Source organism: Peromyscus californicus, unplaced genomic scaffold (assembly GCF_007827085.1).
Source record: "Peromyscus californicus insignis strain IS unplaced genomic scaffold, ASM782708v3 Scaffold_10__1_contigs__length_136768540, whole genome shotgun sequence".
NCBI classification, from domain to species: domain Eukaryota; kingdom Metazoa; phylum Chordata; class Mammalia; order Rodentia; family Cricetidae; genus Peromyscus; species Peromyscus californicus.
In genome coordinates, this window is record NW_026294391.1 from 18,112,860 (window position 1) to 18,138,999 (window position 26,140).

General features: G+C 43.3%; 1 protein-coding gene across 7 annotated transcripts; it reads right to left on the reverse strand.

Annotated features, from left to right (window-relative positions):
• Nucleotides 1–552: 552 nt before the first annotated feature.
• On the reverse strand, nucleotides 553–26,105 carry Gpr173 (G protein-coupled receptor 173). 7 transcript variants are annotated; one of them, XM_052761715.1, is made up of 5 exons: nucleotides 25,139–26,105; nucleotides 24,434–24,523; nucleotides 24,202–24,282; nucleotides 18,998–19,118; nucleotides 553–4,628 (listed from the first exon to the last, which is right to left on the reverse strand). In XM_052761715.1, exon 5 carries the CDS (start codon nucleotides 4,529–4,531, stop codon nucleotides 3,410–3,412), a length of 1,122 nt encoding a protein of 373 aa, XP_052617675.1. In that variant the 5' UTR covers nucleotides 4,532–4,628; nucleotides 18,998–19,118; nucleotides 24,202–24,282; nucleotides 24,434–24,523; nucleotides 25,139–26,105; the 3' UTR covers nucleotides 553–3,409. The 7 variants fall into 7 exon arrangements, with proteins under 7 accessions (XP_052617675.1, XP_052617601.1, XP_052617850.1 ...); XM_052761641.1 differs by having other exon boundaries at nucleotides 24,088–24,282; XM_052761890.1 differs by lacking the exon at nucleotides 24,434–24,523.
• Between the last annotated feature and the right edge of the window lie 35 nt (nucleotides 26,106–26,140).

Sequence of the window (26,140 nt, forward strand, 5' to 3'; positions counted from 1 at the left end):
GCAAAATGGCTCCAGAAACAATCACAGACGCAAAAAAAAAAAAAAAAAATGACTTCCTCTGCGTCATAAAAATTGATTGAGATTCAACTAATCTGCTAGATTTTTCTAGAACTTAAAAACTCTCTTTGTGTACACAGTATTTCTCCCAGCTTTTCCTAAGTGAATGTCGCTATTAATCATACCCTAAGATTTTATTTTATTTTATTTATGACCAGAGATAGCCGGTCTTTGACGAGGCATGATGGTGGAGTTTTGGCTTTGGTTCTAGAGTTCACATCGCAGGAGACTACCACTGTGACTCTAGCCAAATCACTGCCCCTCTCTGAGCTCGTTTCCTTTAAATTAGGCATCCCTAAGGAGAGGAGATAATTGCCCATTGCAGCCTTGCTGTGGTAGCAGAGGGAAGGAACCCAGGAATCCATTACCAGGAGAATGGATAAAATGTGATATATGTTTGAGATGGACTGCTAGAATGAATTTGATCTATGTATAGCAACATGGCTGGATCTCTCAAAAACCAGAATGTTGAGTGAAAAAAGAAACAGAACAAGATTTATAGTACAATACTGTTTATGTAAATCAAAACATCAATACCATATATTTTCCACAGATACACATAAGTAAATAAACACATGAACGGTGGTTTAGAAGGACACACATTAAGTACAGAAGAGTGGTGCCTATGTGGGGTGGGGAAGGATGGGATCGGGGATGGGTGATGAAGGGCACAAAACAAAATAATAAAAGGACCTTGCATGGACCAATGATGATATAGTGTGCCAAGAACTGAGGAATATGGTTAGCTCAATTCTGTGCACCTGAAGGAATAAGTAAATAAATAGTAAATTAATTGAGTGCCTAGGGAGTAGGCCAGCTGGGTAGACCCTCAGATTTGGGTTTTTTCTCCATGTCATCCTTCCTTCTGAATTTAGTCAAAACTGAGCTAAGTCCCAGCTGTATACAGTGGAACCTTAAGAATTCCCAGTTCAAACTGAGCAGTTCCTCTAAAAGCCATTACATTGCAGGGGGCCATTTCTTAACCCCATTACCTCCATGTTTGATCCCCCCATTCCCAGTTCCTATTTCCATGGTGATCCAATTTCAGAAATACATTATTTGAATTTTGGGGTAGGCACTGAATCTCCAGACATTTGGAAGAGATGGGGTTCTAAACTATCCTCTCCTCACCTGGTGCTCAGAAGCTGGGCCAAGGGAAGACAATCTCATGAGATGGGAGTTGACCCTCTTGACACATACATACATAAAAAATTTCAGGTTCCATCTCCTAAGCACTCTATTTCCTGCTGCAGGCACATACTAAGTTTTGTCTCCTCTCCTCCTTCGTGTGTCTCCTCTCCCTGTGTGTGTGTGTGTGTGTGTGTGTGTGTGTGTGTGTGTGTGTACTCTATTCCCTCACATATAGGTATTTGCTTACATATGTGTACCAGGCAAACTTTCCTCAGGGTTTCCTATCCACACAAAGTTACACAGACACACACTGTCTCACTCAATCATACCTCCCCGCATGTGATCATACACAGATAGGACACACAGACAGAGACAAACACGAGAGAGAGAGAGAGAGAGAGAGAGAGAGAGAGAGAGAGAGAGAGAGAGAGAGAGAGAGAGAGAGAGAGAGAGAGAGAGAGAAGACACCCAATATAACATTGTTCATTTCAGTTTTTCCATTTACAAAATCCAATGATGAATCCAGGCAGTTAGAAAAAGGGAATGGAGGAAACCCCTCCTGAGTCTACCCTATTTGCCCTCCCACCTTGGTCTTTCCACCCCTGCCTTCAGAAAGGCATTCCTATCATCATCACTGAGAGAATAGCCCAGCCCCCCCACATTCCCAGCCTCTCAGCTACTCTGGTCTGCTTTTCCAGGGCCACTCCACAACCAGGATCATCAATATCTCGTCTGTCTAGAGCACCCCCTTCATTGCTTTTGGGTCAAGGCTTCCTCAGTTCAGGGGCTATCTTGGGGTAGAGGTGGAGTTTAGGACAGGAGTTTATAAGGAAAGAAAGGGGATGGAGAGATCACAGTCCCAAACTTAGGCAAAGAGTTCCAGCTTGGCTCACCAGTCTATAGAACCGACCTTGAAGTAAGCCCAGAGTGGTCTCTGTCTGTGGAAAAGAGGCTTGGGACCTTCCACCTGTGGAATTCAGGTGTGGTCTGCTCCACTTTGCGTGTAAGTAAGGGTGGAGGTAGGAAGAACTGCGAGGAAGGATATTTGGGACCCAGAAGGGCAACTAAGGAGGGACTCAAGGCCTGTGAGTCCTGAAAGGGACAAAAAGAGGTCACAGGAAGGAATGGACTCAACTCCACGGGGCCTTGAAGTTTGTAGCACTATTGGTTACCAAGGCCCCCAAAGAATTTTCATTTTCAGAAGAATAGTGTGAACCCAAGCAACAACTGTGGGGGTGAATTAGCTCTCACCCCAGGCTCTGGAGTCCATCCACTCTGAGGAGTTCAATCATCTCCCTATACTTCCACGGATAACTTCCCCTGTCAGCATATACCCACATCATCCCTGGTGGGGACAAGTGGATGTATATTTCTAGGAAGAAAGGATAGGGGATCCAAGAGAAAGTTTGGGAGAATGTAGCTAATTTTGGTATATTTTGCTTGAGGAGCTCATCTACTATTCAGCTCTTCATCTAGCCTGGGCACATCATGGAGACCCTTCTCTGTATGCTCTTGGCTTCTCAAACAGAGCCTCAAGAAACACCTGCAAAGTCTGGATACGGTAGGGAGGAATAGGAGACTAGGCTTGGGATCAAGGTTAGCCAAAAACAACATTGCACACAACATAGCAATTTAAACATCCTTGCTCCCCAGGAGGGCAGCACCCCATTTGGTCCCTCTTGTGTGAAGCCTTAAGTCAATATTTCCTAAACATCCAGGTCTTGCTAAGGGACTTAGAAGGGGAGGGTGAATGGGAGCCCAGGGGGCAGTAAGATCTCTGGAAATCTATTTTACAGGAGAAATTTCCCATTTCTTGACAATGTCAAGGGGGGGGGGGGTAACATTTAAGCAAGAAAGCCTGTTTCCTCAGCTGTTATTATTAAAAAACCCTGCATTTTCAGTTCGTTTTCTTTTACTGACTCGTCACTTTAGAAAGATAGGAGAGGGAAGAGGGATAGGGAGGCAGGGAGGGCACGGGAAAAGGAGACTGGAGAAGTGGAGGAGGCTGCGGGCAAGCCCACAAAACTAGAAATGCCTCCAGTTCCTCAGCCAGTTTCTAGCCCTAAGGAGGTGTTGGCAAAATGCCTCAGTTAGGGATGGTTTGAGAGCCTGGGCTGAAGCTCAAAAAGGAAGGCTTCTGTATGGGTCCCACTCTTCCCCTGCTGTTGGCCCCAGTACGCTCCTCATGACTTTCCCCCTGCCTATCACCTACTGGCTTGCTTCACATGACACAGTAGGGTTCCCTGGGAGCTGGGGCACCTCCTGTGCCCCAGCAAGGGGCATGAGTCCTCAGGCACTTCTTGAGGTCCTTGTTAAGCAGGAAGCAGACGATTGGGTTGACGGCAGCCTGGGCGAAGCTCATCCAAACAGCAGTGGCCAGGTAGCGGTGGGGCACAGCGCAGGCTTTCACAAACACTCGCCAGTAGCAGGCCACGATGTATGGTGACCAGAGGAGCAGGAAGAGCAGTGTAATCGCGTAGAACATTCGGCCCAGCTGCTTTTCACCCTTGACCTCGTCCATGCCCAGTAGCCGCCGGCTAGCTGCATGCCCATTCTGCCGGATACCCAGCAGAGTTGGTGGCATGGGCCCACGGCCAAAGCCAGCGATCCAGTTGGCAGCAGCCTGGCCGGTAGCCCCAGGGCCATGGAATGTCCAGTTTTGGCTGATGGCGGGCACCATCTGCACTGGCTTCATCTTGCGGTGACGATACTCGAAGAGTAGCAGCTTGCCATAGACAGCATGTGTGGCTGCCATGAGCACAGCCAACATAAGCATAAAGCCCAGTGTGTCATTTGCTTTGAAGTAGCGATGCTCAAAGATGCACTGGTCTTCCTCTCGGATAAACTTGTAGGTGCCCACATCAAAGACAGGTGGGAAAGCCATGGCCACAGACAAGGTCCAGGCCATGCAGATGACAGCTGCGCATGTCCAGAGTGTCATGCGCTTGGCATAGAAGCGGTGGTGGGCGATGGCCATGTAGCGGGTGACGCTGATGCAGAACAGCATGAAGGCCGCATGGAAGCAAAAGAGCACAGCCATAAAGGCCACAATCTTACAGCTGAGTGCACTGAAGGTCCATGAGGAGCCATGGCGCACAGAAGCCAGTACAAAAGGGAAGCAGATGGCAGAGCGTATGCCATCGGCTAGGCACAGGTCCAGCAGAAAGTAGTAAGGAGCCTTGTGCAGGGCACGCTCCTTGAGCACCAGCAGGGACAAGATGGCATTGCCTGCCAGGCTTACACACATGATCAGTCCCAGCAGCACCAGCTTCACATAAGCCGATGCGGATGGCAGGGACAGTGCGCCGCTCACCTCCTCAGGCTCTCCGGTGGTGTTGGCCATGCTGAGGGGCAAGGGCTACCCCCAACCCTAGGGGGTCGGCCAGTCCAGTATTTGATGGGCCCCGGGGGACTCCATCGGTTGTCTTGCTGAGCTACACCTGCAAATGGAGACAATGGAGGGAGAGACAGAGACGGAGAGACAGAGAGATGGAGGCAGGGGACAGAAAAAAGGCAGAGACAGAGGAGTAAGGAATGAGATTGAAAAATGGAGACAAGGATATAAATGGATAGAAAACAACACAGAAATGGAAGGAATGGAACATGATGGGGGAGGGAGAAACAGATGAGGAAGAAACAGAGAGGGCAGGTTAGTGTGTCTATGAGCCCTTCCCAGACATTCCTGCTCCTACCCTCCTTGCTTGCTTTCTCTCCTAACGGCCTCAGATACCTTGTTCTCCACAGGCGGGGTTGTGGATGTCGGTCCAACTCTTGTTCCTATTTACAAGCCTTCAAGTTGTACTCAAGCATTGTTTTTTCACCGCTACCCATAATCCAGTATACACACACACACACACACACACACACACACACACACACACCCCTCAACTAAAAGTTGTACACAGTACTAATCCTAATTGTAATATACTTATTCATTTCTGTTGTAGTTCATGTTTTGTTTTGTCAAACTATTGACAGGCACTCATTAGATTTCTTTCTGTCTTTGGCTCTCTCCCATTTCCTCTCCCGCCCCTCCTTACTTTTTCTTCTTCTCTCTGTCTTTTCTTTTCAATGTACTGGGGATTGAATTTAGAGCCTCAGGCCTGGTAGGCAAGAGGTCTACCAATGAGCTATATCCCTAAACCCTTAAAAATTACTATTTAAATTTTTAATTTTGTAATGGGGTCTTGTGAAGTTGACCAGGCTGGCTATGAACACTTTCCCCAGCTCAGGCAGGCCTTGAACTTGGGATCATTCTGCCTCAGACTTCCATGTGCTAGGATTATAGCTCTATGCCACCGTGCTCAGCAAAAAATCTTTATTTGTGGTCAGGAATGTGGGTAGCATGCTCTCCGAGCAGTGAGAAGACTAATGTTGTTAAATGGTGCGTTTCAGAGATACAGTGATAGGAGATGAAGTCTCAGAAGACCAGATGTTGTAGGGCTGTGGATTATGATAAGGCCTCTGGCTTTTATTTTGTGTGAGTGTAGGATTATATATGAATATAAAAATGTAAGTATGCTTGTTGTGTTGGTTCATTGGAAAAGTATTTCTTTACTTTAGGTCATTCACTGTTTTAGGCATTGAGGATGCAGTTATGAATCAGAGAGATAAAAGATTCCTACTCTAGCACTTGGGAGGCAGAGGCAAATGGATCTCTGTGAGTTTGAGGCCAGCCTGGTCTACAGAATGAGTTCCAGGACAGCCAGAGCTACACAGAGAAACCCTGTCTCAACGAATGAACAAACAAACAGACAAACAAACCAAAAACGAAAAGAATAAAGCTTCCTAGTTTTGTGTAATTGACAAATTAGGTAATAAGAAGAGACATGGGTGAAGTTAGTATCTCAGATGATGACAATATTCTAAACTATAATCGTAAAGTAGAGGAGGAGGATTTAACGTGTCAGAGGAGAGGAGGGTATTGCAGTTTTCGATGAGCAGGATAGGGAGGGCTTCATAAAGGAGGAGTCATCTCAGCAAACAGGTGAGGATGTAAGTCCTGTGGCTGTTTAGGAGGAGAGAACTCTAGGCAGAAAGAATAGTCAGAACAAAGGCTCTGAGACGGAGCTACTCAGGGCACACCGAGAAAGAGCAAGGGAGCCATGGTGGGTGGAACACTGAGCAAAGGGCACGAGATGGGAAGTGAAGTCAGTTAGAGCGTCGGCAAGGACGTATCATGGAGGCCATAGTGAGGACTTTGATTCAGAATTGCTTGGGAGGGTTTTGAACAGAGGTAAGATGTGATTCGCATTCAGGGTTGAATACAATTCTCCGTGTTGCTGTGAGAGCAGGGCATGTTCCATAAAGGTATGAGGGAGTAGGGTAGGGAGATTAGTGAGGCTTCAGTAGTAATCAAGGTAAGAGGTCATAGCATCCCCATGCTCCTTTCCCTTTTCACCAGAATCTCTCTCTTCTATCTATATCATTTCGTCTTCAAATTTAGATTACCTGTCTCATCCTATTAGAACAGAAGCCGCATAGGGCAGGGTAGGCTCCCTCCCCTCTAAAAGATCAGCATCACGCACACAGTAGGTTCCTGGTGAAAAGATGCCAAGGGCTCCATGCAAGTATTCACACCGGAGTTGCCGACAGCACAGCCTGGGGAGCAGGGGAGTGCTTGTTGTGTGCAGGCAGGCAATGTGGGGTCATGACAGTGACAGCATTTCCCAGAGGGAGGGGAGCTGGGCCAGGCCATATGGAATTGAAGCAGGAGAGGCTCAGGATTACAGTTGGGGCTGGGGCTGGCCTGGGGACTAGTCTGGGGAGGTGAGTCTCAAAGTGGATGCCTTCTTACCGGCTCCTTCCTAGTGTTGTTTTCTAGCTCAGTACAGTCTGGTCTGTCGCCTGAAAGCAGTAATTTCTTTTTTGACAGCACTAAGAAGTCTCATAGCCAATGGCCTACTGAAATGAGAGGGTGCTAGCGAGGGGTTGGAGAGAAATACACACGGTCAGGTCTGATGTCTCCTACCCTTTCCATGCAGACAGCCCTCTGCTGTGTATGCGCTAAGGTGCACACACACACACACACACACACACACACACACACACACACACACACACACACACAAATATGCCTTAGCCTTAAGGGAAGACAAGGGGTAAAGGTTTGGCATAGAGACAAAGTATAAGAGGTAGTCAGATACACAGGGGTGACAAGAGAGGCATGTTTGTGGCAGGCAGATGGTGACATAGGATCAGGAAAGACAGAAAACCAGAAAAAAAGGACAGGGGAAGAAACAGACATGGAGAAAGAGAGGGGAGGAAGAATGACTTAAAAGAGACATCTAGATAACACAGAGAAACAGCAAATGATGGAGAGAGGAGACAGAAACGGTGGTTAAGGTTAGCCGAAGCGGACAGGGAGGGGGACGACACGTCTAGAACACAGCTCCTTAAACTATGGGTTGTAACTCCCTCCCTATGGGGCTGCATAACTGAATGTGAGGGTGTCGAGACATTTTACAAAATTTCTGGATGTGTAATAACCAAAAATTAATTCAACATTGGTATGATGAATCTCACGTGTTTCTGGCAGCACTTGCTTGTGTTGCATCATACATGCGTTATGGAAGCCATGCTTCTGAGCATACAACATGCATGCTTTGCATTGCACATGCCACCATACAATCCAAGGACAACACATGCTATCTGAAATGCCTCAGCTCAGACTTGACACTACTGTATGCTAGGAATTGCAATGTTTTTGTTGTACCTACAATTTTTTTCTTTTATAAAACATAATGGTTTAAGGACAGAAAATAAAACTTTAGTACTTTTCTACTGTCATGGAAGTATCAAATTAGCATGCCATTATAATATATTGTATTAGAATGTTTGATTTTAAAAGATTGCCATTTCAGGTGGATCTCTGTGAGTTCAAGGCCAGCTTGGTCTATGTAGAAAGTTCCAGGGCAGCTAGAGCTACATAGATCCTGTCTCAACCACCCTCCAATTAAAAAAAAAAATTAAAACTTGCTGTTTGAGTTGCTGATTTGAGTGTCATCAAAAAACCATTAGATGAATTTTGGCTTGGGAATAGGACAGAATTTCCAACAATTTTTTGAAAGGTCCCTAACCATACTTTCACCATTTTGTATTGCATATTTATGTGATGTGGGGTTCTCAGTATTGACAGTTATAAAAATCAAAATACCAGTCAACTCTTAAAAACATTGAAGATGCCTTATATGTTGCAGTATCAAATATTCAGAAAAGATTTAATTCTTTATGTAAAAAAGCACATCTATCTCAGTATGCAAATTTACCTTTGTCTTTAATGAATATGAAAATTATAGGCATGCCTGAGAATTTGTTAATTAATAGTAAATGTTTGATCTGTATACTTATTTTATATAACTATATACCTGGGGGTGCATGAGAAATTTCTTAGGTGAAAAAGGGTCAAAAATAGAAAAAAATATAAGGAACCATGATCTAGAACACTAGGGAGAGATAAGAGGGCAGTGAGAAACAGGTAGACACAGAGACAAAGCACACAAACATGTAGGGAGGGAGACATACTGAAACTGATATACTACTATGTAGCTCAGGGTCTCAGTAAAAACAAACGTTAAATCTAAAACCAACCCCCCTCAAAAAAAAAAAAAAAGAAAAAGAAAAAAAAAAAAAACCCCAGCCCCAAAACCAATACGGCAAGCAAACAAAGCCCCGGTGTTGCTGGGAAAGCTTGAAGAGGTTGCATAAATGAGGTCAGGTGCTCCTAAGCACAGTCTGGTAGCTGTAGGTTAGGCCCAGTCATGTGTGTGCACAGAGCATATCTGCCTGTGTCTGGACACTCTTGTGCACAGACCTACATACTCACAGGCATCCGAAAACACAGCCTCATGGACAGCAAGCAGACACACACAGACACACAGACACACATGCACAGACAGACAGACAGACAGACAGACAGACAGACACACACACACACACACACACACACACACACAAACACACGCAGTGCGCATGCACAGATGGAGGAAGTTCTTGTACCCCGTCTTAGTACAGGGCTTTGTTCTTTACAAAGGCATTACTGCCCCCTAGGGGACATTTTAGAAATCTACAGGAACAGGGTGGGGCTGGGGTGCGAAGGGGTGTAAGTTGCCTCATGTTAAGAGTGCAAGCTGCCCTAATATTTAGGGATGTAAAGAGAGAGTGTCCATCACTTAGTGATATGTGGGGTAGTCTGACATTACTAACACATGTCCTGCAACTCCTAGGATTATAATTAAGCTCAAAATCTCTTTTATTAAGATAAATGAGATTTCTCATAGTTTTAGCATACCCTGAATTATCCAGGAATGTGGCTGTCATGTGAATCAAGAGGAGACTGTATCTTGCTTTTTGGTGCACTTCACTAGTTTGTAAAATCTCAAAATGACAGCCTCTGCCTGTCATTTTCCTGTACTTTGTGAACCCGATTTTTTCTTCTAAACTACATTTATGCACTTACAACTCTGCAATTATTTTTCTTGAATCTCCTGAAGTGTGCCACACCTAAGCACTTATATACCCAAATAAAACTATTATAAATCATTTCTTATTTGTATTATAGTTAATATAATATGTATATTGATATGTACAGTATGGACTTCTTTTGAAATGGCATGTGCAGAAATCTTATATTATCTATAAACTCCATTTCCGGATAGTAAAGGACAAATTTTATGTAACAAATTTGTTACATAAAAGGCACATTAAGTGAGGGCTGAGAATTGGTCATCAATGCAGACACACTGACACGTTGTCTCACATACACATATCACAATCCTTCCTCTCCTTAGAGTTCTCCTAATACACACACACACACACACACACACACACACACACACACACACACACACTCAAACATTGATGAGTAAATACACAAAGCAAACCTACTGTCATTTTACACATAGACTCCTATATACTCACTGAGCTGATATATTTGATTGCTCAAATACTCCCACATATTCAAAATCTCACAATAGCATATCTATATCATCACATAGACAAACACTGCTACAAAACTAACATTCAGATTAAATATCCCTCACATCATCAAATTCACAAACACTTGAAAAGTGTTCCTCAGGTATGTATACACAAATATAATCCCCCTGAGATACCTACAGATGCATTTGCAGGCAAGTAAAAAATTGCTCATGTATGTAAATATGCTCTACCTCAAAGAAACTAACTTACCTCCCCTCACATAGATTAGGTACACTCAGCAATACAGATATGTACATCCCGGCACATATATGCCCCTCTTCATTGATAGATAAACTCTCACTGATGAACAAAAGTGTAATAGCTCTAACACATCCACAAAAGAATAGAGCCTCACTCTCTTGCTCACACATTTCATCAATATGCAAGTGCAATCAAACAGAGACAAAAACTCACTTGCATGTGCAGACACTGGAATATAAAAAGACACTTGCACATGGACACATGTGTGTAAACATATCAATGTGCTCACACACACACTAACTGATACACAGCCAACAACAGGTATAATAGAAATCTGCTACTGTGCACACATCAGCTAACCTCTGCAGGTATATGTGGAAACATGAGTAGAGCTGTCTGGCTGGTAGGTACTTGCCATGCCAGGAAAGTCGATTAAGAACAGGCACAGGAGGTCATGGCAAGAAGTACACTGTGTTTCAATTGCTTCTTAGCAAAACACCCCAGATAGTTTGATTATTACCGCCCACTTATTTATCATCAGTGATGGTTTTGGTTTGGCCTATATCTACATGTGTGGTGTTTATTTTCTTTTAATTTACTCTTGTTCTTACTTTTCCTCACCGACAAAAATAGAAAAGTTGGGGGCTCAGTGGAAGTACACTTGCTTAGCATACATATGCTCATGGGAGGGAGAGGGGAGAGGGAGGAAAGGGAAGAGGAGGATTGGGGAGGAGTGCTGTATGATTATTGCTATGGACTACAGTTTGCTTATCTCTTATCCAAAAATGTATGCGAGTATCAGATACTGGACTTTTCTGGAATATTTGTGTAGATACAGATGATGATCTTGGGGATGAGACATAAATCTAAACATGCAACTCATTTGTGTTTTGTATATACACAGCATGAAGGTAATTTTATGCAATATTTTAGTGTGTCTACATTTTGTCTGTGACCTGTCACAAGATACTGGGTGGGAAACTTACCCCTTGTGGTGTCATGTTAGCATTAAAAATTTTTTCAGATTGTGGAGTATTTCAGATTTCAGATTTTTGATTATGTACTTTTTTGGTGTTCTTAAACAAATGTAATCATTTAGTTAATTCCCTTGATTGTTATTTCTTAATAAAAAGAACTCTTTATTATAGTTATCTCAAACATAAAAATGTAAGTGGGAACATCGCAATGAACCTTGGTGGACTCAATGCCTAGATTTAGCAATTATGAACTCAGAGCCCAGTATTCTTCTGCCCATAACCCTATCCACTTCTCTTAGCCCTCAGTTTTGTAAACCATAATTATTATACTATGTCACTCATAGACATTTCACTCTCTGTTTTGAAAAGATGAGGATTCCTCTGTAAACATCATAACACAACATTTTTATTCCTTCTTAGTCTACTTATTGATTTACTCACTGTTGGCATCTGCTATTAAGAACTAGGCAAATCTGATTCTTGGTGGTACTTCATGTTTACGACCTCATAGGTAAAGGTCATTTTAGGTAAAAATGTTTGTTGGGCCGGGCAGTGGTGATGCATGCCTTTAATCCCAGCACTTGGGAGGCAGAGGCAGGTGAATCTCAGTGAGTTCAAGGCCAGCCTGGTCTACAAAGCAAGTTCTAGGATAGCCAGAGCTGTTGTTACACAGACAAACCCTGTCTCAAAAGACCAAAAAAAAAATGTTTGTTGTGAATCAGTGAAGCCTTGTGATGGTTGTGCTGGTTAGTATTTTTGTCAGCTTGACACAAACCTAGTCATATTTGGGAAGAGAGAATCTTAATTGAGAAAATGCCTCCATAGATTGGCCTGTAGGCAAGTCTGTGGGGACATTTTCTTGATTAATGATTGATGTGGGCAGTGTCCTCCTTGGGCTGGTGGTCCTGGGTTGTATAAGCAAGCAGACTGAGCGAGCAAGCCAGTAAGCAGCACCCCTCCATGGTTCTGCTTCAGTTTCTGTCTCCAGGTTCTTGCCTTGAGTTCCTGCTCTGATTTCCCTTCATCATGGACTGTAAGCTGAAATCAACCTTTTCCTTCCCAGGTTGCTTTTGGTCGTGGTCCTTATCACATGAATAGAAAGCAAACTAAGATAATAGTTTAATTGAATTGATTCATCAAAAGTCAGCCTCGGATTTTTATGTTTTTGCCTCAGTGTTCCTTTCTAAAAACTGCAGTGAGCCGGGCGGTGGTGGCGCACACCTTTAATCCCAGCACTCGGGAGGCAGAGGTAGGTGGATCTCTGTGAGTTCGAGGCCAGCCTGGTCTACAGAGCGAGATCCAGGAAAGGCGCAAAGCTACACAGAGAAACCCTGTCTCGAAAAACAACAAAACAAAACAAAACAAAACAAAACAAAAAAAAAACTGCAGTGAAAATTAAGTTTCAGAAGCCACAAAGGTCTGCTGTCCCCTTCAATAAAAAGATACAAGGGCTGGGCATGCAGCTTAATGGTAGGTAGAGTGCTGGCTTAACATGTATGAGGCCTGGGAGGGTTGGTGAGAGAGATAGGAAAGGAGAGAAGGAGGAAGGGAGGAGAGAGAAAGAGAGGGGGAGGGAAGAAGGGATGAGTAGAGAGATGTTGATTTGGATTTTTTTTTTAAGCAAGGTCTAGGTAGCCATGAATGATCACCATATTCATCACATAGCCCTAGGTGACCTTAAACTCCTAATAATCTTCCTGCCTTAGCTTCCTGAGTACGGGGTACAGGCATGTGCCACCACATCACCTAAGGTTCAGATTTTTTTTTTTTACGTTAGTGCTGGCTGTCCTGGGACTCAGTCTGTAGACCAGGCTGGCCTCCAACTCAGAGATCTGCCTGCCTCTACTTCCTGAGTGCTGGGATTATAGGTGTGTGCCACCACAGCCCAGCCAGATTCACATTTTTTTAAAAAAATTAAATTTACTTTTATTTTTATGATCATTGGTGTTTTGCCTGCATGTATGTCTGTGTGAGGGTGTTAGAAGGCCTGGAACTGGAGTTACAAACAGGTTTGAGCTGCCATGTGGGTGCTGGGAATCGAACCCGAGTCCTCTGGAAGAGCAGCCAGTGCTCTTAACTACTGAGCCATCTCTCTAGCCCCAGATTCAGATTTTTATAAAAAGCACTTGGGGCTTGGAGAGATGGCTCATATTGGTAGCATAAAGTAGACTCTCTGAGTTTTAAAAAAGAAAGCATGGGCTGGAGAGATGGCTCAGAGATTAAGAACATTTGTTGCTCTTGGAGAGGACCTGGGTTCGGTACTCATCACCCACACTGTGGTTCACAACCATCTGTAACCCCAGTTTCAGAAGATCTGACAGGCTCTTACCTTTGTGGGCACCAGGTATACACATAGTACTCATACACACATGCAGGCAAAACACTTATACATGTAAAATAAAATAAAATAAATCTAAAATAAAAATTTTAAAGTACTTACTTGGAAGTGCAAATTAAGAAACCAAAGCTGGGCCATGGTGGTGCATGCCTTTAATCTCAGCATTGGCGGGGGGTGGGGGGTGGGGGGTGGGGGGGTGGGCAGAGGCATGAGAATTACGGAGTTCGAGGCCAGCTTGGTCTACAAAGTGAGTTCCAGGACAGCCAGGGCTGTTACACAGAGAAGTCTTGAAAAACAAACAAACAAACAAAACAAAACAACAACAAAAAGAAAAGAAACCAAGATCCTTTATGAGATGGTTAGACTATTCGTATACAGAGCTCAGTCAGCTAGTGACAGTGTTGTGAGGCTAACAAGAAAAGCTAAGCAAAATCTTCTATGCTAGCATTCTACAAGGAAATTGTCCACAATGTGTTTAGGACGGATGAGGTAAAGGAAATAGGCAAAGGGACAGTTTCAATTACTGCTATTAGTAATGGGACACACTGGTAACAGGTCAGAGATGACACTAGCCTAAAAAACTGTTGAACTGAAAGGAGTGTCACTATATATGGATTTATGGATGTGTTTTTGTCTATGCTTAGACTGCAGGAGTAACCAAAGACCCTGAAGAGAAATGCAATTCGTACAAAAATAAACTAAGGTTAATATGTGCAAATTTATCCATGAATATTTTGAAGTATTATGGAAATTACATAGGCCTATGGATCGATGCTACTGTTATTTTGTTTTGTTTAGAGACAGAGTCCCATTATGTAGCCTTGACCTGCCTGGAGCTTGATAAGTAGACCAGCCTGGATGCTATTGTGATGACAAGTCTGCTTTGATAATACCAAATTGTGATGACAAGTCTGCTTTGATAATACCAAATTCACCTGTAAAACTTGCTAAGTCTGATTTCCGCAGTACACGATGAACTAACACACTAAATAATGAATTTAACTAAGTCTAAGGCTGTTCCCATGTATCTATTAGTTTTGTGTGAAGAACTGAAATCATACATACCTTTTAAATCTAAGTGTGTAGGAATTTTGTAAAAAGTATTATAATGAGTGGTAAGATGGCTCAGAAGGCAAAGGTACTTGCTCTCAAGCCTGAAGACCTGGGTTCATGCACTCCTACGAGTGGTCCTGTGACTTCCGTATGTGCTGAGTGGCATGTGTGCACCACCCCTGCCACATGTTAAGCAGCACCCAGTTACTTCTTTGTGTGTGTTTCTCACTTTGCAGATTTGATATTTACTGGCTTCAGCATATCCCTCTTTGAACATATGAGAATAGAATTACATTAAAAAAACCCATAGCTATCTGCATTTCTTTTTTCTTTTGTGCAACAGGCTGTTGTATAGCCCAGCTTGGTCTTGAGCTCTCTATGTGACTGAGGATAGCCTTGAGCTTCTGAACCTCTCATCTCCACTTCTCCATTGTTGGGATTATAGGCATGTACTACTACACCTGGTTTACGGGCTGCTGGGGGTTGAACTCAAGACTTTGTGCATGATAGGTGAGCACCATGCCAGCTTAGCTACGTGCCCAGCACTGCAATGCATTGCATTCACTCAAAATACTGTATATCAAAGTAGACAGCACTGACATGGCTTACAGATTCAAAGTAAAACTCCAAATAAGGAAAATGGAGGTTAAGTATGGCTCCTGGAGTGATGTCTACTTGGTGTCGCAATTTGAATGATAGAATAGGTATAGAGCCAAATAAGGAAAATGGAGGTTAAGTATGGCTCCTGGAGTGATGTCTACTTGGTGTCGCAATTTGAATGATAGAATAGGTATAGAGCCAAATCTATGTCTACTTAGAAGTAAAGTTTCTTCATAATTTTGAGATACTCAAAATGAAAATTATCTGTTAGATTCAAAATTCACGACTACTTGTTACAAGAATTTTATGTGCGTGTGTATGGTACGTGTGTGTGGGCACACATGTGTGGTGGTTAGAGGACAATCTTGTGTGTCAATCCTTGCTTTCCACTTTGTTTGAGATGGGGTCTTTATTGTTTGTTGTTGTCTGTGCCACGCTAGCTGGCCCCAAAACGTGTGTGGAGTTCTCCGGTCTCCACTTCCCATCTCCTGTAGGTGCACTGGGATTAAATAAGCACACTGCTGTGTCTGGCTTCAAGGAGGCTCCTGGTATCTGAACTCAGGCCTTCACGCTGGCATGGCAAGTGGCTTTTTTTGTTTTTGTTTTTGCTTTTTTTTTTAAAGTAGGTTTGTTGACTTGCAGATTCATACAGCCGTGTTTCATACATTCAAGTGAATTATGAAGGAAATTAGAGCAAAGATGTGCCTGAGCCACCTCCCTGGTTACCTTATACACGGCTTCTAAGATTAAGAAGTAGCAAGCCATGATAGAAGTTTATATGTGCCAAAATTATATGCAGTTACTTAATCCTTTTTTTTTCGTTGTTGTTGTTTGGAGCTTTCACCAAGAAATACAATTATCTGAGGTAGCACCAATAGATTTACCAAATCCAGATAAAAATGAGCAAAAAAAAAAAAAAAGAATAAAACAACAATACAACAAGCCATGGTAGTAATGACCAAAGGCTCAAAAAGAGTGGCCACAGATGCTGACCACTAGGGACTCCCATCAGTGAATAAAAAAAATTATACTCTGAGCTGAGTATGGTGGCACACACCTTTGATCCCAGCACCAGGAGGCTGAGGTAAGTGGAACTCTGTGAGTTCCAGGCCAGCCTGGTCTACATAGTTAGCTCCAGGCTGACCAAGGTGAAATCATGAGACACTGTCTCAAAAATGTTTTGATACTGTGAGCTGGGTGTGGTGCATGCCTGTAAACACAACATTTGGGAGGAAGAAGCAAGTTTTTTTTTTTTTCTTTTTTGAGACAGGGTCTCACTATGTGGTTCTGGCTGTCCTGAAGCTCACTATGTAGACCAGGCAGATCTCAAATGTACAGAGCTCCAACTGCCTCTGCCTCTCAAGTGCTGGGATTAAAGGTGTGTGCCATCGTGCTCTGCTAGGAAACTGCAAGTTTGAAGCCAGCCTGGGCTATACAATGAGCTCTAGGCCAGCAAGACCCTGTTTCAGAAAAAGAAAGAGAGAAAGAAAGTAAGGGAGGGAGGTAAAAAAGATGTTCTGCACTCTAGTGTGTCATGAAATAATCTGCAAAAAGATTTTATTTGAAAGCTGTATACAAATTCAATATTTAATAAATCTGCTAAAACTTTGCAGTTTTTCTTTATAATTGTATAAGATGAAGAAAAAGTAAGGAATTTCTTTTCATCAAGCTCCTGTACCTCTAAATACTTTACTTTACTCTAGTGTGCCATACAGATTTTACTTTCTCTGTATGTTGAGTCATGTGAATGCCCTAAACCACTCACATCTAGTCACTGCATGTAAACACTCAACACACACAGATAAATATGTGGGCACAGGACATTCAAGCGTGAGCTCATATTTAGAGTTAAATCAATTGATAAATACAATCAGTCTCTTTCTCACAAGGAAAATAGGGATGTGACCTGGTACCCATTTAACAGCAAATCACTGAAGGATATAAAATGCACAGATAGCATAGGCATAGGCAGAGACACAGTCACCATTCAAAGGGCACTTGGAAGCCAGACATGGTGGCGCACGCCTTTAATCCCAGCACTCGGGAGGAAGAGGAAGGTGGATCTCTGTGAGTTCGAGGTCAGCTTGGTCTACAGAGCAAGTTCCAGGACAGCCAGGGCTGTTACACAGAGAAACCCTGTCTCAAAAAAGCCAAAAAAAAAAAAGTACATCAAAGGGCACTTGGAGATGCACGGACACACAAACTTAACTGCATGGACTTACACTTTTAGACACAGTCCCGCATGTGCAGGCATAAAAATTGATATTAGACAGGGGTCAAGTTTTGCTCATGTCCTTTAGTCCAGACATTCTCTGCCTCCCACTGTCTCTTACACTAAGACATTGAAGCTATTACATTTTAATTTAAGAATATTTATTTATGTGTGTTCATCATCTGTACTCCACGCACATACACAGGACTCAGAGAACAACTTTCAGAGTTGGTTCTCTCTTTCTACCATGTGGGTCTCAGGTACTGAATTCAGGTTGTCTGCCTTGGTGGCAGGCACCTTTACCCACCGAGCCATCTTACTGGCCCCAAACCTACTATTTTATAAAAAAACCACTTTCACAAATCTGCCCTGGTACACAGTCATTTACATATAGCATCGACATACTTGAAGGCATATTACTCAGGCTCACAGCAGCACAGAGAGGCAATCAAGCAGATGAAACAATTCAGACTCATGCATCCCAAACCCACATCACCACTGAGGCTTAGAAACATACAGACACAAATCTTCAGATGCCTGCACATCGATTCACACATACACATTCCACCCTCATTGAACAACACAGATGCACACATTCAAATACATGGCTGTATAGACACAAACCCATACCACATAAATGTTTCCACTGCATTCATCACATATGAAAGAATATCAGCCTTCTGAATTTTACAGGCAGAACAGAGACCCCACCCACATATGCACATACTGGTAACTACAAACCTAGTTTCCTAGTCAGATAAAAATACACTGGCATGTGTGTACACAGAATCATGTTCACACATGTAGATATACCTGCATTCTCACAGATGCTACACTATCACACATATGGATGTGTGCACTCATGCACCTAGAGAAGTGTATGCTAGCAAATATATACAAAAGGCTTAATGCCCTTCCACTTAGCCTTGAGCACATTCCCCCCCACACATCTGTGTTTCTATATGAACACTGAGATACTTTATAACTGTAAAACAATTTTCATGTACAAACACACTCTTACATAAAAAGAGGCCAGGTTCATTTTCTTGGACATACACGTGGGCACATATTATGAGGCAAATATGCATATGAAAACCTCCTTTACACTTGTAGATGAATGCACACTGTTAGCCATCAGGAAGGGATAATTGTAATAGGTATATACAGGTGATACAGACAGGTAAGGTACTGTTGTTACCTTTAGTAAGTAATTCCTCATGAGAGGGCTCATTACGTGCTAGGCACTGTTCCAAGCACTCTTAGCATATTAACTCAGCCTATCCTAATGTTACAAGACAGGTAGTTTTATTTCTTCCATTTTACAGACAGGAGACTGGGGCTTTGTTGAGGTTATGTGATTTACCCCAAACTACACATCTAATAAACTCTAACCCAAAGGCTGTCTTTAGATACCTTGCAGACTCAATTCACGTTTAGAAATATATTTACCTCAGGGGCTGGAGAGATGGCTCAGCAGTTAAGAGCATCGGCTGCTTTTCCAGAGGACCCAGGTTCAATTCCCACCACCCACATGGCAGCTCATGTAACTCCAGTTCCAGGGGATCTCATACTTTCACACCAATGTACATAAAATAAAATTAAATAAATTATTAAAAATAAAAACAAATATATTCACCTCAAACATAAATTTTATTATATATATATACACATATATAATAAAACTATATAGCACTTGTAAACACAAGTTAGTTCCCATTTACTCACACACTTAGGTACAAATGGTCATTCATACCGAGTTATGGACAAATTCACATTACAGACATTTTAGCAGAAATATATACACCCAAGAAAATATATTCATGTGTGGTCACAATCACAAACTTTACTCATAAATAACCACACTATTGAATACACAAAACATCTAGATACAGCACTTATAAAACAGCCACATAAATCCATGTTAGTTATCTTCCCAACTGAAATACATGCAAACACACACTATTCAGATATACCTTCACACATGCTAGATTCACTTATTTCACACAAACATATATTTTCTTTCTCACACTCCCCACTTAGATTCTCTCCTTCCCATACATCCAGAGAACTGCACACATCCTAGTCAGATATACCCACATTCTCACAAGCCCCAAACCCAGATATATACACATTCATTTTCCTTCTCACACACACCACTCAGATACACCCACTGTCACACATATACCCAACACCAATACACCCACACTTTCACACACATTCCATTTACATACATCTATTCTCATATATAATCACCTCAAATATGCTTACACTTATAGTCACTCTATCCAATTAAAGTCACACTTACACAGTTTCTAACTCAGCATGCCCACATTCTTACATACAGTGTTTAAATACACCTAAACTTAGCCCCACCCCAACTTGGAGCCCTCATACCTGTTTTAAGTTTACCTACAATCTCTTTCAAATGCACACTATCAAAATACACCCAAAGTGACACATGTACCCTCCAAAAACACTGCACTTAGATACACCCCACCTAGACATATCCACAATTTCCCATGCCAAATATATGCACACAGTGACACACACATTCATATATCACTCAGATACTAACCTAATTTAGAGAACTCACATTCAAACATAAATTTTGTCCAGATGTACATTCATACTTGCTCACATTATCTGTCTGTTTCTCTGTCTCTCTCTCACACATACACTTTGCCACCTAAGTATATTCATGCTTTGACCTGCTCACTATTCAAATACATCTGCATTCAAATCCATTCTATTCCAAATGTACCCACACATTGTCTCACACACAGTCTGAATGTGCCTATACACTTTCTCTCATATACCCTCAGGATATATCCACATCTCATAAACATGTTTCATCCCAATAAACATACTCTCATGCTCACTGAATCTACTGCTGTAAACTGGATGGAGTGTATGAAGAAAGTGTTTAAGGCACATTTGTGTGGGAAGTACTGTGCAGAGTGTGGGTTGGGTACATCCATATGGTGTGGAGGAGATGAAAGCATGGGTGTATTTGGATAGTAGGTTTGTGTAGAGGTATACACAGATTGTTTGTGTGACAGTTGAAAATATTTGGGTGGGATGTGTACGTGTATCTTTGTGTTTCAAAGAATCCTCCCCTCCCTAACATACACAATTATCTCACATGCACACCCTACCCAGGAACACATATAATCTCTTACATATACATACTCTACACATTCATGCTCCCCCATAACTACTACTTTCCTAAGATATACTTTCACTTATACATATTTATTAACATCTAGATTTCTGCCTGGTGGCATAACTTGGGTGCTTTCTGTGAAATGTCCAGATGTACACTCATACTTTCTCATATTATCTGTCTCTCTCTTTGTTTCTCTTTACACACACACACACACACACACACACACACACACACACACACACACACACACACACACTGTCCAACCATAGCTCTTACTAACCCTAGGCACTATTATGATGCCATCCTGCCCTATGCTTTTGGCAGTGGTGGGATATCAAAGTTTTATCTATGCCCCCAGTGGTCATTAGTGAGCATGTGGAGAATACTGCACAGAATGTGAGTGAATCCATATGGTGTGAACAAGATGAAAGCATGGGTGTATTTGGTTAGAAGGTTTGTGTAGAGGTCAGTCTGCATAAGACCAAGGCCAAATCTCATATCAGACAGGCAGATGCACAGATACCTTTATTTATCCACACACAGGCACATTTCTATTGGACTTAGTCACAAGTACATCCATTTACTCTTTTAAATAGACTATAGTCACATGATTTACTCATGAATGACATGCATTCATTTACAAACACAAGTGTGTACACAGGCATACTTTTACATATCTACAGAGATATGTAAAAAATATATATCATATCTAAAGAGATGATAAAGAAAAAGGGGCACAGAAGAGGGAACTCCCAAACGTGTATACATATATACTCAAATATAACCACAGAGGTATATTTGCATGCATGCGTGCATACATACATACATACATACGTACAGCCATATCTGTATAGGTGTGTTCACACATATCCATACCCAGATATGTGGATGCTTATAAATGAGATGATATATACATATGCAGATATTCTAACACATAGACTTGTATGTACAGCTGGTCATGTACCCACACAGCATATTTACATGTTTATAGACTTGTATATACATACATTCATTCATATATATATATATAAATATATAAAATTAACTATAGAAACACAGATACTCACAAAAGCACACTATCACAGTCAGGTGTATATATACACCATTACATCCATACACCCATTCTGAGAAGCTACATAAATGAAAGAAGAGAAACTTATATGTACAATGGAATAGAACACAAAGGCATATTCCAGCACATGCACATATAGAAGTACACTCATATATTCTTGCAGTGCACTTGTCGATCTGCATAAGAAGATTTGATCAACTTATCACATACATACATGCAAAAGAATCTTAAATAGATGCATAGACACACATACACACAAATGTACTTGTGAACTAAGAGTGGTATGCACATATTTATATACATCATTCTATAATATATGCTTTAGACCAAATGAAGATAAATACAAACAGAAAAACACAAATAAGAACTGTGCAAACTGGTACTTCACACATTTGTATATTCAGACAGGCATACACACAGGCCTATTCAAAGACATACACTCAATTTTGTTTGACTACACATACCTATGTTTACTTGAATATATGCACAGTCAGGTATTAACAAATAGTAGCATATATATGCACAGTCACTCAAGGCATATTCAAATACACACTCAAAAATTCAAATAAAACACATAGTGAGACACATGCACCCAAGTATTATGAAATGTGGTTACTCATGCATACTATAATCAGATATGCAATTACACCAAATTAGACATCATACTAATGTACCCATTCACCTATGCACACAGCCTTGTTGAGTACTGTAAATCCCACAGTCATTAAAAAATGTAGTCCAATGTGCACACATAAAATATTTTTCACTCACCTACTCTTCCCTTATCCCAGTGGGCCTATTTATACTTATATTTCTTTAAATAGATATGAACACATAGGTTTGTTGAGAGACAGTAGGCACTTAAACATGCACGTGCAGACATAGACAATGAAAAATGCTGAAGAATCTATACAGACTTTCACACATAGGCCTATTCACACAAATATATGAGAGACACACCCACAACACATATAATCATGTTCACACACATCCTTTCCTACATGCATGGGACACATGTATATGTCTTTATGCTCACACACATTATTTAGATAAACCCACACCGAAAGGCACATGTGGGAAAACAAGAATATACACAATCAGATCCAACTAGGCATTCATTTAAATGGACTTTAGACTCAGACACTCATAAAAATATGACCAGACATGTGTGTTCAAAGACAAATTGGTACCACACACAAATCTAAACAAACATTCAACAGGCCTAATATAGGCTCAGAGAAACACACAAATACTTGGGTCAGAATCAAGCATGACCATTTGCTCACCAGATATGCAAAACCATACCCTCCAGTACAGACACAAACCTATCCAGACATCACAGAGCCTGTTCACACACACATTTAAACTCATATACACCTACAGTGCAGAGAGGAGACAAGTACACACAGACTATACATGCAGTCACTTGTTTTCATGTATATGCTTAGTTTCAGGTCCAGACACCCTTGGGCAACAGGCTAGGTCCTCTCCCTTCCACACCAAATGCTTCTTCAGGAAAGTCTACTCATGTCTAAAGGTCCTAGCCCTCCCTGTCCCTCAGAGGAAACCTGTCTTCAATCTCTCCCCTCTTTTGGCTCTTCTGCTGGCCCCCCTCCCCTTGGTATTCTACCACATCTCCATATCTAGAAACCAGCTAGGAAACCCCACTCTCCCCAGCCCAGGGTCTAGGTGGGCAAACTCTGCTACAGGTCTGGCTACTGCATGGACCACACCCCAGCTCTACTCAAAGCCCTATAATCGCAAAAGCTTCAGCCTTGTCTCCAGTCCCTGCCAACCACTGACCATAAGCCAAACTCTTGCTAATTTCCCCTCAACAGAGGGACACATACCAGGGCCAGAAATGCTGCAGGCTGTAAGCCAGGCCTCTGCTGGCTCACAGTCTGGTGTGTGTGTGTGTGTGTGTGTGTGTGTGTGTGTGTGTGTGTGTGTGCAAAGAGGAGCGAGTGCAGGGAAAGAACCCCAAGTAGGATAGGGATGACTGCCCACAGCTACCCATCATTCCTTACAAATGAGAAGAAACAGCATAAAGCTGTTCTACTTCCCCCCACTTGCGACCCTCCATCTTCCCACCTGCTGCCTTCTCTAGATCTCTGCTGAGACCCTGGAGAAAAGGTGCTAATCCTTCTTCTAATCAATAGCAATACAAATCATGAACAACCAGCAATAAGACTGATCCTGAGCTTTGCTGACACTGCTCAGTGCCACCCTATGCACACATTTAATTATTTGCATGCCATCAATTTATTTAATCCCTGCACACATCCACAAAGAAAGGGTTACCAGTCTCCTTGACAAATGGGAAAACCAAGGTTCAACAAGTGACATGCCTCCACTAAAGTTGTGAGCTAGTAGTTAGGAGCCGTGTCCCTAGTAGAATCCATGTTCTCCATATACCAGGTTTTCCTGCACCTCCAGATACAGGGACCTCGGGCTACTGTGTCATTGATCTGGAGGTCCCAAACACAATATGGGTATCTGAAACAGAAACAGAGAGCCATGTGATAGAAGCCAGGACCCACATTGTGGGGACCACTATGTTGTTCCTGTCCCCTGTCTATTGTCATGGGGACATGTTCAAGCTCTCTCAGAGCCCACGGCCTGAATGTGCTCCCTACCCCCACCTTACCTTCCTCTATTCCTATAGCCGCTTCCTCCCACTAGCTGGGACACATCTTCCAGGGTGAGTGAGCAAAAGTATGTTACCTGTGGGTAGAGACTGGGAAAAGAATAAAGGAAGGAATGAGGGGTGGCCTGCACTAGGAGCAGCTTTCTCATCATATCTACCCACCTGCTTGCTGCCCAGGTTCTGTCTCTATCTCTCTTACACACACACACACACACACACACACACGAGAGAGAGAGAGAGAGAGAGAGAGAGAGAGAGAGAGAGAGAGAGAGAGAGAGAGAGCTCACAAATATTTCTGCAAGCCCAGGAACCTGGAGAAGGGTGAAGGAGGGAGGAAAGGAAGCTGCAGGCATTGTGAGAACAAGGCTCACTGGGCCCCCAGGTACCCTTTCCACAGCTAGCACACAGGGAATGGTCTTGTGTCGAATTGTGACCATAATGATAGAAACAGACCCTGGGAGGGGTTGGGAGTGGGGAAACAGGTGGTGGTTCCCTTTCTTATGGGACATTCGGGATTAAGGAAGATGGGGAAAGAGAGGCAGACAGTCCTGGGGCTTGAGTGTTGTCATAGTCAGTGATGAAGCAGAGAGACTAACAGACAGGAAGCATGACAGTGATAGAGACTGAAATATGTGGGGAGACAGAAGAGTAGTCCCAGTTCCCCTCCTCCCCTGGCTCCTTCATGGAAAGATGCTGACTACTTACCTGGGTTCTCTTAGCAGGACTGTCTTGGAATTCAGGAAGGGGGCTCACTCGATCTCAGCCAGGATACACCACAGTCCAGGCCACATTGTGGGACCCTCAGTGATCTGGCAGCCAGTGACACTCCTGCTTCTGTTGCCGTGGATACAGCCTGGTTGGTCTAAATCGCTGGCAGCAGGGGAAGCAGGTGCCAGAGGGGTGCACTTGGTAGAGCTGGAGATGTTGGGGAACACCAGGTGGGCAGCACACAGCTTTGGGGTGCCCAAGTAGCGGGCAGGTGGGGGTCCTGGCAGGTGCTTCTCCCGCTACACACTCCCACCCCCATCTTCATGCTACCGCCAGTCTGGGAGGGGGCCAGCGCTGGCTTCCCTACTGGTCTGCCTGCCTGGCTGCCGGTCCCCCCCCACCCCCCACCCAGTCTGCCTGCTGGCCGCAGCCTTTTGTCCTCAGAAGACACGGTCCCAGCGGGGCCTCTGCCAAGCTTCTAGCAGATGCTCAGGGTCCTGGACTCCTCCCTGGGAGCACACGAGCCATGGCCTGGGAGGGCCCCAGGTTAGGGGCACACTCTCATCCAGGCTAACCCCACTCTCCGGGCCTGGCGAGGATGGAGAAGAGGTGCAGGTCCACAGCCAGAGGCAGCAGCAGAGGTGGTGTTGGGGAGGGGATGGACGCCAGAAAGAGGGGGAGGGGTGGAGGGAGAGAGAGGCTGGCCTGATAGCCGTGTCCCAGGTTTTAGATCCGGGTTGAGAAGGGTGGCTCAGAGCATCCAAGAGGGGTCCTGATGCGAGACGAAGGTATGGTGGACCTGCCGGAAGGACCTTCCTGGCCCGGGAATCACCCCGCTTCACACAAATCCAGGTTCCACGATGCCGGGAACACCTAGCTTGGATAGGGTCTCAGTGAGGAGTCGTGGCCCCTTAGCTGGACCCTGTGTAGCCTGTTGGTCCTCCCCTCTCCTCGATTTGCACAGTCCCTGCCCGAGGGGCGGGTGGAGGAGGGAGGGAA